The 13,854-nt window shown below is 47.6% G+C and overlaps 2 protein-coding genes across 2 annotated transcripts; both read left to right on the top strand.

Moving 5' to 3' along the window:
• The first annotated feature begins 3,115 nt into the window (after nt 1–3,115).
• On the top strand, nt 3,116–5,770 carry K444DRAFT_593539 (ferric-chelate reductase-like protein). Its single transcript, XM_024878308.1, has 5 exons — nt 3,116–3,552; nt 3,654–3,967; nt 4,044–4,489; nt 4,580–4,723; nt 4,778–5,770. The coding sequence occupies exons 1-5, from the start codon at nt 3,430–3,432 to the stop codon at nt 5,686–5,688; spliced, it is 1,938 nt and encodes a 645-aa protein (XP_024733807.1). The 5' UTR covers nt 3,116–3,429; the 3' UTR covers nt 5,689–5,770.
• A 372-nt stretch (nt 5,771–6,142) lies between these two features.
• K444DRAFT_615338 (uncharacterized protein) lies at nt 6,143–13,785 on the top strand. The gene is made up of 10 exons (XM_024880711.1): nt 6,143–6,380; nt 6,432–6,828; nt 7,757–9,916; nt 9,962–10,307; nt 10,358–10,511; nt 10,560–11,142; nt 11,192–11,206; nt 11,252–11,779; nt 11,829–12,054; nt 12,786–13,785. Exons 2-10 carry the CDS (start codon nt 6,484–6,486, stop codon nt 13,430–13,432), a joined length of 5,004 nt encoding a protein of 1,667 aa, XP_024733806.1. The 5' UTR covers nt 6,143–6,380; nt 6,432–6,483; the 3' UTR covers nt 13,433–13,785.
• The last annotated feature ends 69 nt before the right edge of the window (nt 13,786–13,854 follow it).

The following is a 13,854-nucleotide window of genomic DNA, read 5'->3' as shown; positions in this document are numbered from 1 at the left end:
AGAGCGGGGGCTATGTCGGGTGCGAAGCTGAACACCTCTGCCACTAGACTTGGAGGTTGATCCGAAGATTCGAAGCGGAAGCTGAAATTGAATCTGATGCCGGAGAAGGCGTGGAGTGCGGCGGAAACTGTGACCTGGAATTTGTCAGCTCGATATTCAGGATAAAGCCATCTTCCCAGCACACATCCATCTCCTTCTATTATATATACCAAAGAGACTTGATTTGAGAACATGATTAACGTAAGGGAAGAGTATGGGAGTGCACGGATAAGGTCTGTCACAACTCCTCGCATTTTCTTCAACGTATTCCCCATAAAGGAGCTTTTGAAAAGAAATATATATCTCTCAAACGTTGTGACCTACTCGTTTGCTATAGAAGATAGAAGTGGCAATTCAAGAAAATATATCATTCAAGGATGAGCCACAAATACTCATTTGCACAGAGGAAGAGTATAGAAAGTCACCGAAGACACTGTATAAGGCAAGCACGTTGTTTCAAGCACGTAGATCAGTTGAAGATCGTGGCCTTCCTTCTTCAAGTCTACGCCATGAGGGATGATATTCTCGTATACCTGCTCATTTTTTGTTGCGACTCACTCCATGTCAGAGGATTATTTCCATGTCAGGAATTTCTGGGAAAGTACAACAAATCGGTTGACTTGGAATTGAGGTCCTTTCCAAAGACGTCTGGTCAAAGCCTGAGGATCGCGCGGGGTGCGAGCAGAAGGTGGTTTTGGCTCGATAGCGACGGGCTCATGTTCTGCATTCTTCCAAGATTTACCTGGATAAAAGCAGATTAGAAAGTAGCCTTGCATGTTGAGCAAAGGCGAAGAGGGCCCAACTTAGCTGGTTCCGTTCTGAATAGACCTTTACTGCGCAGTTATCAGCCTCTTGGAGAGCGGGTTTTCCAATAGATGTTCCCACCCGGGCAGACTGAATGGTTGAATAGTTTCAACAATTCGTTGACGATAGGTAGTATAGTATGTTGAGGTTTAGGTTCCTTGGTCTTGAGAGTGGTCTACGATTGGCAAACCCCATAAGCAGGAAGGTCCGAGCTAAACAGCGTACCGGATAGCATCATCTCTTGGCTTCAAAAATCAATATAATAAATATCACTGCTCTCTGGTAGATCTCTGGAATATGTCCATGGCATCTGGAGGCGGTTGAGCTTTGTAGATGAATCGGTCATCGAAGCAAGACAGGAGCTTTGGTAGAAAGCTCAGGTGTTGACATCGCGCACTTAAGTGTACCTGATTGCACCGTTTCGAGTGATACCCAAGCAAGACTCCCCTATTCTTGAGATAATTCTTGCCAAGTGCTTCGTGGTGTGTCGCTTGCTGGCGGCTTATGAAGCTGCGAAGGCGTATCCTCTGAGCCGCAACAGAGAGACTAGTGGAATATTGTGGCGAGATGTAGATGAAGTCTCGTCAAGTCCCAGCTTGCGAACCAGCTGGATAGAAGGTGTACACGATAAGAAGTCGCAAACTTGGCCTGCCCTAGTAGTCACTCGGTATGGGAAATGACAGATGTTTCACGACTCACTCATGCTGTTCGCCTTTATTCACGATTCTCAATGCCCGTGTTGGTTTACAGAAGCGTCGTCAATGGCTATGATGTATTTCCCTTTGCCATATTTCGCTTTGTTTGCCTTGTTCGTAGACGGTCCACTGTCGTGGGCACAACCAAGGATGCGCCGATGCTGAAGGTTACGCGTAGTGAGAAATAAGCTATCAGAATCGTCAGCACGCACTCCCTTTCCGAGAAGATACAATTTTACAGACCTGTCAAGAGATAGTTCGATGGCTTTCAAGAATTTGTTGAGTTGCTCGTGTTGATGGTCGCGGATACTGACGAGTCCTAGGAATGCAAGGATCTGGACAAGAAGTGGTCAGAATTGTTCGAACTCAAATTTGATCATCTTTACAGTACAGACCTCCGTATACAAACTTTCAAAGACTAGACAGCTCCTCTTGCGTCCCCTGTGTCATTGATAGTATTGCCATGAGGTCCAATGGCTATCGGGAGCAGGTTTTGTGGCCGGGTGAGAAGCAGGGAGAATCAACCAGGGCATTCTGTTTCCAGTTCGAATCGCCTTCAAAGGCAATTGAGGGAGGGGTCCTTTCGGTCCTAACAGTTAGCTTTATTCGTCTTGTTGATGATTACGTCCAATGGGTGGGGTGGGAAGACGAGCAAATCAGAGCCTGTTCCCCCTCAAAGTCGAGAAGGCCAGGAGCTGTCACGCCTAGAGACTGTCAGCTCCCTCAGATGCCATGAAAGGTTTTTTTTTTTTTTTTTTTTGAGGATTACCGGTCTCTTTGGATGCTTGTACGACATCTTGTTAAGCTGCTACCGTCCGATGATGTCGCCTGTGAGCCGATGAGTCGGTGACGCCAGACACCTCTCTCCGCTCCTTCTACAGCTAGTTCTTTCGCCGAGGGTATTGTCCTACGAGTAATCGACAAAGCTTTATGCTGTCGTGAAAACTGAGAATTGAGGTTGACGATTTCGTTGAATATGTGGTCGAGATCAGGGGCTTGAGGTGGTTCAGCAAGCGTTGTGGCCCAGATTGCGGAGGCACCCCCGCAACGAATCCGCTGCCACCTCATTTCCCTGTGAACATCATCTGCCACATATTCCAAAGTTGAGATCTTGCCAGAACTTTCCTTGCTTCCGTAGCTGGCTGGGATCATCGACTGCAAAGATAGGATATCCCATCTATCTATCTCTAGGTAGGGATTCTCGAGAACCCCACAATGCTTCGGGCTATTCACGGGTGCTCCGATCCGGAGGGAGGACCCGCGCAAGCTAAAGCGAAGAGGAACTGGCCGATTCCGACGCCGCCTTGAAGGAGCTTCTCTAAAGTGACGGAACTGATTTCCTCCTTCGGCCACAAGCAACCAATAATGAATTAACTTTCAGTTGGCAAGCGGGGTAGAAACGCGGTACAATAACCTTAGTGCGTAGGTTCAACGTGAAAGTGCAATGCATTCTATTTTCACGTGAGACAACGAGCAAGAGTCTTTCAAATGGGTCTCTGGAGCTCATCCAGAAATACTCTGGCATTCCCAGCGAGTGAGCATCCTAATAGGCTTCTAGATCTGGACATATAGATTGAGGGGGTTTGAGCATGTTTGGGGCTTTGCAGTGGATCAAAATGTGGATTTCGTGCCTTGGCAATGCAGACATGCTTCCCGACTGCTTGTCCAAAGTTTCGCATACTTTGGAGACCTTAAGAGTGCTACGGAGACGCTGTCAGAGATACCAACAATCTATCAAACATGCTCACGCTAGAAAATTTGCGACCTTGGCCAAGAAAGCGTTCTAGGGTAAGATATTTTTCGGGGTACGTTTCCCGCAGGACTTCAACCATTTTCCTTCCTTCACCAGTCTTTTCTGTCAAGAAAGCGTATCACCAAAAGTTCAGCAAATATGCTTTCAGTTATCCAGCGACACATTCAAGAAGCATCTAATACCTCTCTTCTGGAGCCGCATTGGGGATATGTCAATCGAGTTCTCCCTTGTACTAATGATGTTGGGTCTTGTGAATACTTGGTAAGTGCTGGGGGGGCCATGAATAATTTCTCTACATTACATTGTCCCAGTTCTCTCGAAACAATCTGTGTTGAGCAATTGCTGACTTCACCGTTACCTAGGATTCCGTGTACTGGATGCACGATGTCTCCATGCTTTATACCTTCATTCTTTGGGCGGCTATTGGCTTCACGTTGATAGTTATTTTCGCTCTCCGTGTTTCAGAGCCGTGGCCCAGCTGGAAGAAGACGCAAGATGGGCATGGGGATCAAATCATTCGCCGGCCAGCCAGCCTACATTACAGGTCTTGGAGAGCAGTTCGAGCTACATTCAGAAAGTGGATTTTGCCCGAAGCGTTCGTTGCTTTCTTTGGAAATGTTACCAGACTGCAACTTCTCGTTCTCGCGATCTTGCTAGGTTACCTTTTGATATTTTCGTAAGTATCTGAGATATTAATTTCCTCTTTCTTGAACATTAAGTTCGTACAATGGTTACGACTGACACCTAGATAGCTTTGTAGGAATAGTTTACAAGACGTGGATTACCCCAGTCAAGAACTCGACTCTACACAATACTCGAACTAGGCTTGGAGGTTTCGCTGATCGTGTTGGGGCACTTGCTTATGCTTTGACTCCTTTGACCATAGCCTTATCATCTCGAGAGTCTATTCTCACTCTCATCACTGGCATTCCGTATCAATCCTTCAACTTTCTGCACCGCTGGTTAGGGCGAATCATTCTCATTCAGTCTTTCCTCCACACGCTGGGATGGACACTCATCGAAGGCCGTTTCTACCAACCCCAGCCTACCACATTCAAAAATTTCATCAATGAGACCTATATTGTCTGGGGCTGCGTTGCCATATTTTTCATCACATTTCTGTATATTTTCAGTTTGAGATGGGCCATTGCGCTTACAGGGTACGAGGTTTTCAGAAAGGCCCATTATGTTGTTGCCGGTAAGTTCTGCTCATTCATATCCCCTCCTCTGGAAAGCGCTACATATTCATAATTGTATTTCACAACAGCACCAACTGAATGTTCTGTAGGACTCTATCTTGGGGCATGCTGGGCGCATTGGAGCCATCTAGCTTGTTGGATGATCGCATCACTTGGAATTTTTGGGCTGGATAGAGGAATAAGATTGTTCCGAACGGCCATGATACATAGCGGACATGGAGGGGGTACAAAGGGTCTGTAACCTCCCACTTGTTCGTTTGAATCATGAGACTAATTAAAAATGTTAGGATTCGGATTCCACTGTGTTCAATTGAGCCTACGTTATTTCCACGACGAGGATGGTGGTGTGATCCGTCTCAAATTGCAGGACACTCGCAAATCATGGGCGGTTGGTCAGCATTACTTCTTGACCTTTCCAGCCCTCACAATATGGCAATCACATCCGTTCACAGTTGCTTCCGTTCCAGGACAGCATCACTTCATCATCCGCTGCAGAAAAGGGGAAACTAGCCGACTCAAGAGGTTGGCGACTCAGACATCGACGACTTCCGAAGGGGTCCCTACCTTGAACCAAACTCCAGTCGTACTCTGTGGCCCTTATGGGACGGCCCTGCTTACCTCGAAGTCTCAACCAACGAATATTCTTGCCATCGCTGGTGGAACGGGTGTATCGCTTACACTGCCACTTGTGCTCGCTGCTACAGCTGCGCCTGATTTTGCCGAAGTCGCTGTAGACTTTGTTTGGATCATACGTCGACAGAGCAACCTGCAATGGATTGCAAGCGAGCTGGATGGACTGAAACGACGTGCTTCTTCGGGCGCCATCAATTTCCGAGTCCATGTATATGTCACACAAGTAATGGACGATACGTTCACAGCTCAAAATTTAGAAAAGTGCTTGCTTGGAGTATCAAGTAAACCAGCATCGGAGGCTTCAAACGGGGAGCGTCGGATTGACGAGCTGGACTTTAACATTACCTACACCAATTCCGAACATCCTTCCCTTTGTAACATCGTTTCCGAATTTAAAGACAGTCGTTCAAGTTCTGCATTTCGCACAAGGGTGATTGGTAGTGGTCCCGCAAGCATGGGACATGACTTGAGAGCAGCTGTGGCTAAATGGAATGACGGACCGAAAGTATTGAGGGACGAGAAGCTTTGGGACATGTCATTGGATTGGGATGATAGGATGGGCTGAACACAATGCAGAACGCTTTTTACCATTAACTCTTACATTAATTTAGTTAGTCATATCTTATAAAAAGTTTTCAGAGCCTCCGGTCTGGATCCACTTCCTTCCTTCTTTTTTTAACACATGGATGGACTCTTTCGAGCCGTTTGAAGATTTAGGAATGTACTTATAATTTCATTTCCTTGTTAGTGCTGTGAGTTCGGAGCTGCTTGAGATCTTCAAGGTAGTTTACACATAGCACTGATCCTCGTAAGCACTTACTGGCCATAAGCCTTTCCAGAATCGATACCAGCTCGAGCGAGATTGTGTTCCTGAAAAGGATATTTTTAACATCTGAAACATCCTCTTTTTGAAAAATAATCAATCTTCTGATATAAATTCTGAAATAGGTTAGCGCAATATCGGCGTTAAAACAAGCGCGTCATTAATCCTTGTTAAACACGGCATCGCGATGAGTGGCTTCACGATGACTTCAACCAACAGCGCTGCACCATAGGTTCTTGACCGTGTAGAACTATTGTGACGCGGATCAAGTCCTTAATAAGGATCTTTGGCATAGCCCATTCCGCAGCAAGCGTGTCTCGTCAACGACCCTAGCGACCCGCCGACCTATGACCCACCTACATGCTGTTTCTCACTCAAGCACCATGATACAGAAGCGGGCTTTCGTTGGAATCTGTTAGGATAGCTGTAGTTGGGTATTTGGTCTTGTACAAACAGTTCTTGATCTCCGCTGACGGCTGCTGCAGGGAAAGCTCTGTATTTACTTAGAGTCGCGTAGTCGCGCGTCGCGAAGCCACCATGGCCACCAAGAAACAAATCCCAGACTCGGACGCATCTGAAGATTTAGAGACCGAGAATGTCCATACACCCGAGCCTAGAGACGAAGAAGAGAAGAAAGACGCTTCCCCGCCACAATCGACACTTTCACACCGATTTCGAGAATCGCCGCAAAAGCGCTCCGAAGATCGCAAGAGAGAGAAGAACTCGGATGACTCTATTGCAGTTATGGTGCCGGCTCCTGAGCGGCCGTGGGAATATCAACCATATCGTGGCGACACAACAGTTGACTCTGTTATTGAACTCAAGGTCATGGATGATAGGGAGTGGTACACGATCGATTATGAGGATGGCAAGAGAGAACTTGTGAGTGTACTTTCATATCACTTTCCGGCCGAAGTGCTTCCAGTTTGGCCTTGCGTTATGTTTGTTGTCCCCCCTGTGTCACTGTTTCTGGCGGTGAGCTTCGACGAAGTTGTATCCGGAGGTTTCGGATCAGGTGCTGCTTATTTGCTTTCCCTGAGAAGGCGCACCGCCAAAGCAGGACATTGGGGGCTTAACAGTGGTAATTGCCAGTCTCATACTCCAGGAAGCCATTGTGTTCTAGTTGAGGATGCAAAAGCGGAGCAACATTCTCAAAGACATAAAGGGTGATCCGAGGAAGTTTTCGCGCAGTTTCTTCACCTTTGCGCAAGTTACCCCTTATTTGGATTAGGGATTCTGTAGCCTTTGTATGCTCAATTATACAGGGGCTTTGCACTTGTGCCTGCAATTGTATTCCCTTGTGTTGTCATCTTTGGAAAGAAGAATCCACTGCTCGTAACGGTCTGTTTACAAACCTGTGGCGCGTAAGCGATCCCTGAGTGCTCGGATCTTAGCGAGGTTATTCTTCCACCCCCTTGCACCTTCCTTCCTTCTTCAACCTTCCCCAACCTCTTTTAGTCTCCGCCTGTATCCTTCCTTCCACGGCATCATATGTTTCACGTCAACGTCTTCTCAGCCTTGAGCAGAGCAGCCTCTTAACAGCTATTTCTGCTCCAGCAAAGTCAGTTGTACCCAAAGAGCGCCATCCTCCTGCTTGCGTTTGACGGTTGAAATACCTTCGTCACTCTTTTCATATTGTTCGTAAACCCATCACCTTCACCCCTCCTTTTATTCGTTGACGCGTCATGTCACCTTTCAATATCCACATCTGGATCGCATGTCGTCTTCAATACTACATTCTTCAATTGAGGCATTACCTCCTCAGATCTTTCCTTCCTTCCTTGAATATTTTGTTGATATTTGCATACAGGTCCCTCTTGAGAAGCTTCTCAGCCTTCGAAACGGCCCAAACGCGCTGGATATCTTCGAAATTGGAGAAGAAGATATTGAGGATTCGCAAGACAACAGCCATTCGAGTTTCGAGCGCGGTATGTCTTCCTCTGCTGGCAAGCGAAATCGGACTACAGCAGCAAGAACTAGCTTTGTTTCTAGCTCTGTCATACCTGTGGACTTCGGCGATGACGACCTTTCTGGAGAAGACGACACAATTGTCAAAAAACGCCGCCTCGGGAAAGGAAAAATCTCGGTTTTGACAAACCGAAGTAGTCGCCAAGGGTCACGCCAGAGTAGTAGGCTTAGCAGCCGTCCTCAGTCTCGCGCCAACAACGGCGATGAGAGTTCTGACGACTCTGACCTGGAACCACCAACGAGTCGGGGCATGCAGCCAACCCGTGGTAGTCGGTTCGCAACACGTTCTTCTGGACGAAACACGCGATCATCCACCGCAAAACCCATCATCAAGTTGCTTACAAAACCTTCCAAGACCATTGACGATAATGAATCCGATGAATTGGCTCGAGACGTGCCCGAAGACAGCGACGGTTCCCACATCGTCTATCGGCAACGTAGCCAGAAGAAGACAACCAAAGGTCGGCAAAGCAGATCCGAATCGAAGGGGAAACATGGTAGAGGTCGCCGAATTGTTGATGATGAGTCTTCTTCATCTCCAGAGCGAGCCACTCGCCGGTCTGGCCGTGAAAGAGTCGTCAAAAACATGAGGGAGCGTGACATGGAAGAGGAAATCTATGCCGATGAAGTCGCTACCAACAATGCACCTAAAGTCATCAGCATACGAGAAATCTTCCAGCCAGTCCCCAAAGACTCGCCTTTCCGCCTTTTGCACAACCAGGATTGTGATGTATGCGGAGGCACCGGAACACATTCCAACAAAGGCCCTAGTCCTCTGATATTCTGCCAAGGATGCTCCACCTCAATTCACAAGGTATGCTTGGGATACCGCAGTGGAAGAGATCATATGGTCACCAAAGTCGGCCAGGAAAATTTTGTCATGCAATGCCGTCGATGCATTGGTGTCGTGGCAAAGAAGGATCGATTTGCCCCACGACTCGATATCTGTCAAGGCTGCAATCAGGAGGGGCCAGCCTGTGCGGCTTTCTCGCCAAAGAGGACTGCCAAGCAAGAGGAAAAGCTACGAGAGGAGAACGCTGGAGATGACCCGGTCACGGAAGTCTCGGAAACTTTGATAAATAATTCCAAGAACGTCTTATTTCGGTGTACTTCTTGTGCACGCACTTATCACTTTAATCATCTACCACCCTTGTCGAAGTCTTCCAAGACACCAGAGGACGTTGATGAACTTCGCCAAGAACGCTTCGAAGAGTACTCACAAGGATGGCAATGCAAGGAATGCCTGGAGGTTCCGGCAAAAATTGATGCTCTTGTTGCATGGAGACCCGTGGATCGGGATTCTTACGTCACTGGCCAGACACTCGAAGACTTTACTGAGGACGAGAAGGAGTACCTGATTAAGTGGGAAGGGAAGTCACACTTTAAATGTTTATGGATGCCTGGTGCTTGGGTATGGGGTGTCACTGTTGCGATTATGCGGAACGCTTTCCTGAAACGAGACGAAGGGATCAATCTGCTTCCGAAATGGACTTCCGAGGAAGCAATCCCCGAGGAATTTCTACGTATGGAGATCGTTTTCGATGTCAGCTACGTGAAAGGCTTCCGTCCCAAATCAGAGTCGGCGGACAAGGCAGCGATCAACATGGTAGACGAGGTTCTGGTCAAGTTTCAAGGACTTGGTTATGATGATGCAGTCTGGGAGGAGCCTCCAAAGCCAGATGATGAAGATCGATGGAGTGATTTTGTGGCAGCCTACAATGAGTATGTTGTCGGCCAATACTTCAAAAATCTCCCAGCAGCGGCCATGAAGGAGCGCGTGGATGACTTTCGATCATTACATTTTGCAAAGAAGGTCGAACTGAAGAAACAGCCATCGGCTCTCACAGGGGGCGAAATGATGCCTTATCAAATGGAAGGTCTCAATTGGCTATTGTATAATTTTCATCAGAAGAAGAACGTTATCTTGGCTGATGAAATGGGACTTGGGAAGACCATCCAAATCATCTCTCTATTTGCGTCTCTCGTCAAAGGCAATCCCAAGGTAGGTCCGCTTCCTAATCTACAAGTATCATACTGATGAGCTTAGTGCTGGCCCTTCCTTGTGGTAACTCCCAACTCGACTTGCCCAAACTGGCGCCGAGAAATCAAGAAATGGGCACCCTCACTTCGAGTTGTCACGTACTACGGTGGTAAGAAGGCGCGAGATATGGCTATGAAATACGAACTATACCCCAATGGATGCTCAGACCTGAGAGCGCATGTGGTCGTTACATCTTACGAAGGCCCTACGGATGACTCAAGTAAATCTTTCTTCCGTAAGGTGAAGTGGGCTGGAATGATTGTGGACGAGGGCCAGCGTTTGAAGAACGACGCAAATCAGCTTTACGTCGCCTTGAAGGCATTGAAGATTCCGTATCAAGTTCTTCTCACCGGTTCGTTACCTCTAATTATCCAGTTTGCACTGGCTGACACCCTCTTGAAGGCACCCCTCTGCAAAATAATAAGCGGGAGCTATTCAACCTACTCCAATTCCTGGATAAATCCATGAATGCTGCCGAATTGGATGAGAAGTATGAGGAATTAACGAAGGAGAACCTACCGGAGCTTCACGAGCTTATTCGACCATTTTTCTTAAGGCAAGTTACACCACCGTCACGAATGACTCTCGCTGACTTCAATTTAAGGAGAACCAAGCTTCAGGTCCTGAAATTCCTGCCGCCGATGGCGCAAGTCATCCTGCCAGTGACGATGAGTTTAGTACAGAAGAAGCTTTACAAGTCTATCCTCGCCAAGAATCCAGAGCTTATACGGTCCATATTTGGGCAGAGTAAAGCTGCTCTTCGACCGGCTGAGCGAGGAAATTTGAACAATATCCTCATGCAGCTACGTAAATGTCTTTGCCACCCCTTCGTTTACAGCCAGGCAATTGAGGAACGAACGGTCGGCGAAGCAGCTCTCCATCGAAACCTTGTTGATGCATCTTCTAAATTTCAACTACTAGAGATCATGCTACCGAAATTGCGAGAACTAGGTCATCGAGTCTTGATATTTAGCCAGTTTCTCGACCAGCTGGACTTGGTGGAGGATTTTTTGAATGGACTTGATCTGCCTTTTCAACGGTTGGATGGTCGGATTGGTGCATTAGAGAAGCAGAAGAGAATCGATCAGTTCAACGCGGCTGATTCGCCGCTCTTCGCCTTCTTACTTTCAACTAGAGCTGGAGGTGTTGGCATCAACCTTGCGACAGCTGACACAGTTATTATCATGGTATGTTCCCTACAGATTTTGAATAGCTCCAAACTGACCTTGGATATAGGACCCCGACTTCAATGTAATTGGCAATCACCACATCTACGAAATCTGCTGACTTTTCTAGCCTCACCAAGATATACAAGCTCTTTCCCGCGCTCATCGAATCGGTCAAAAGAACAAGGTCTTAGTCTTTCAACTCATGACTAAGGATACTGCTGAAGAAAAAATTGTCCAAATTGGCCGCAAGAAAATGGCCCTCGATCAAGCCCTTATCGAGAGCATGGGTGCCGAAGACGATGCTGGTGTTGACCTGGAGTCCATCCTCAAACACGGGGCTGAAGCATTATTCAACGACGATGATCGGAACGATATTCATTACGATTCTGCTTCCGTTGACAAGCTCCTCGACCGAACCAAGGTCGAAAATATCAACCCTAATGAAGAAACGACCGCAGAATCTCAATTCTCTTTCGCGAGGGTTTGGGCCAATGACAAAGGCACTCTAATAGAAGATCTAGGTGATGCAGATGCCGAACCATCCGTCCCGAACTTCTCAGTCTGGGACAAAATTTTGAAGCAACGTGAAGCAGATGCGGCAGCTGAAGCCGCCAGAAACATGCAAACGTTTGGCCGTGGAAAGAGAGCACGCCAGGTCAGTCTTGTTTAATCTCTCTTGTGGAATTACGCTAATGCAATGAAAGATGGTCGACTACAAGAAGAACGTAGACCTCGACGACGACATGCTAGACTCCTCGCCTTTGAAGCTACCAAACAAAGGCCGCCCCGATGAGTCGGCAAGTGACATAGATTTCGCTGCTGGAGATACTGATGGAGATGACGATTCTGACGGTGGAGAAATGGTGGATCCGCGAGAGTTACAGCCACCACAGGAGCGCTCAAGAAGCTCAATCACCACACCGCCAAAAGGTAAATCACCCGTGAAGAAAGTCACCTCTTCGCAACCAAAAGGCTCTTCTCTTAAAAAGCCTGCAACGGTTATTCCGATCAAAAAGCAGCAAGTTTCTGCCAAAAAGATCTCCGTTCCTCCAAAAGTTCTAAACAAATCTACGCACACTGCTCCGGCTTCGTCGAACAAGACAGTTGGTTCGAAGAAGCCGGAAAAAGTCAACGCCCAGAACCTTCCTCAGAAGATCAAGAATGGCGAAAAAGTCAAGCCAGGAATCCCGGCCAAGTCTTCAGAAGTCAAGGAGAAAGCTCCTACTGCAAACAGTATTCCGAAGCCCGCAGCCAGCAAAGGCACGAAAATAATGCAACCGAAGAAGCAGGAGGCTACTCCTATCAAGCAAATAGTCCCCTCAGCTTCTTCAGCAGCAAACAATACCAACTTGGGCAATAGAAAGACTAAACCTCTTCCAGCCAAGCCAGCAAATGCGGTTAAGGTCAACCCCAGTCTCAGCGAGCACTCCGTTCCAGCAAAGACTCTTCATATCTCCGCAAATGTCAAGCCTGACGCTGCTCCGAAGACAGCCAGTGCTGGGAACAAGGAGCCAGTGGCTTCAGAGACCACCACAGCACCTCAGACTTCAAAAAAAGCTCGGGGTTTTGCTAATTCTCCTATTACAAAATCCAATATTTCGAATCCTGCTGCGTCAAGTCTATTGAAAACCACCCTACAGATAGCTAATTCGCAACCCCAGAATATCGACCAAACTCCTCAAATCACAGCCCACAATTCAATCGAACCTTCGAAGAAAGATCCCGTCAACCCGTCCCTGGATTCCGGCACGCTCCAGACGTCAATTTCAACGAGCCTGCTAGCCACCAATTCCGTTCCAATTCAAGGTCTAGGGCCTATGAAAATGGATTTGGACAACAGTCTAGGGCAGATGCAAATCCAATCCACCAAAATGGATCTGGACAACGACCCAGACCAGGTGCAACCCCGGGCCAACAAAATGGATTTGGCAAACATGTCCAAGACCAGCGAAGCAGCCCCCCGGCTTATCCTGCGATTCTCCCTCCCGTCAAAAATGGGAGAGCTAGCAACCAAACTCAAGCAGAGCATTTCTGCAACCACTGCCAAACCAGACACGTTGCCGGACAGTGCCCACTGCAAATGATGGGTGCCGACTATTGCAAGCGGTGTGGAGTGGCCCATTTCGGATTCTCCGACAAATGTCTCCATTACTTGAGCGTCTTACAAATCCGGGTCCTGCTGGACTCCTTACGCCAGAGCAACGAGCCAAAAGCAAAGGTTGACGCAGCGCGTGTGGTCCTTAGGCGGGAACTTGCAAGAAAGTTGCAGCCGAGTAAAAAAACCCCACGTACTGGCCTTCCCTCTTAGAGTAATTACCATCGAAGGGGTCTGAAGGCAATTAAGCCTTAGATCTGCAGCAGGTCAAGCATGGCAGGATCCCGCTTCCCAGTCAATTCGTCGTCATTGGCTCTCTACAAACTCTTTCTATTCATAGTTTTCTTCTTTTTCGTCTTCGGGCCTGCAATGCTTCTTGCTGGGTATCGGAGACGATTGGCGGGATGAGCCTTCAGCTCAATCCAGATCTTGCATGGCGCAGCGTTATGAGAGACATTTTCATAGAGCGTTCAGGTTTTAGACTGATTCAGGAAGACCGGCCGGAAGTTCTCTACTCAATGCACAGATTTCTTCCATTCGAGTTATCACCCTGAAATTCCTTTTCTGACAACTTCTGCGTGCAATCCCGACCAAATACAGTAAAATGTGAAGATAAACCCCACCCCCCCTCAAGC

This window comes from Hyaloscypha bicolor (assembly GCF_002865645.1).
Source record: "Hyaloscypha bicolor E unplaced genomic scaffold K444scaffold_117, whole genome shotgun sequence".
NCBI classification, from domain to species: Eukaryota; Fungi; Ascomycota; class Leotiomycetes; order Helotiales; family Hyaloscyphaceae; genus Hyaloscypha; species Hyaloscypha bicolor.
Note: the sequence above shows the minus strand (reverse complement) of the source record. Positions and strands in the feature narration are given on the sequence as shown.

Excerpts from the sequence above, each read along its gene's own strand:
- K444DRAFT_593539 (XM_024878308.1), top strand. The coding sequence starts at position 3,430 with ATGCTTTCAGTTATCCAGCGACACATTCAAGAAGCATCTAATACCTCT. Across the intron at positions 3,553-3,653 it reads TTGGGTCTTGTGAATACTTG|GATTCCGTGTACTGGATGCA; the intron begins GTAAGTGCTGGG and ends ACCGTTACCTAG. Across the intron at positions 4,490-4,579 it reads GGCCCATTATGTTGTTGCCG|GACTCTATCTTGGGGCATGC; the intron begins GTAAGTTCTGCT and ends AATGTTCTGTAG.
- K444DRAFT_615338 (XM_024880711.1), top strand. The coding sequence starts at position 6,484 with ATGGCCACCAAGAAACAAATCCCAGACTCGGACGCATCTGAAGATTTA. Across the intron at positions 6,829-7,756 it reads AGGATGGCAAGAGAGAACTT|GTCCCTCTTGAGAAGCTTCT; the intron begins GTGAGTGTACTT and ends ATTTGCATACAG. Across the intron at positions 10,308-10,357 it reads GTATCAAGTTCTTCTCACCG|GCACCCCTCTGCAAAATAAT; the intron begins GTTCGTTACCTC and ends ACCCTCTTGAAG.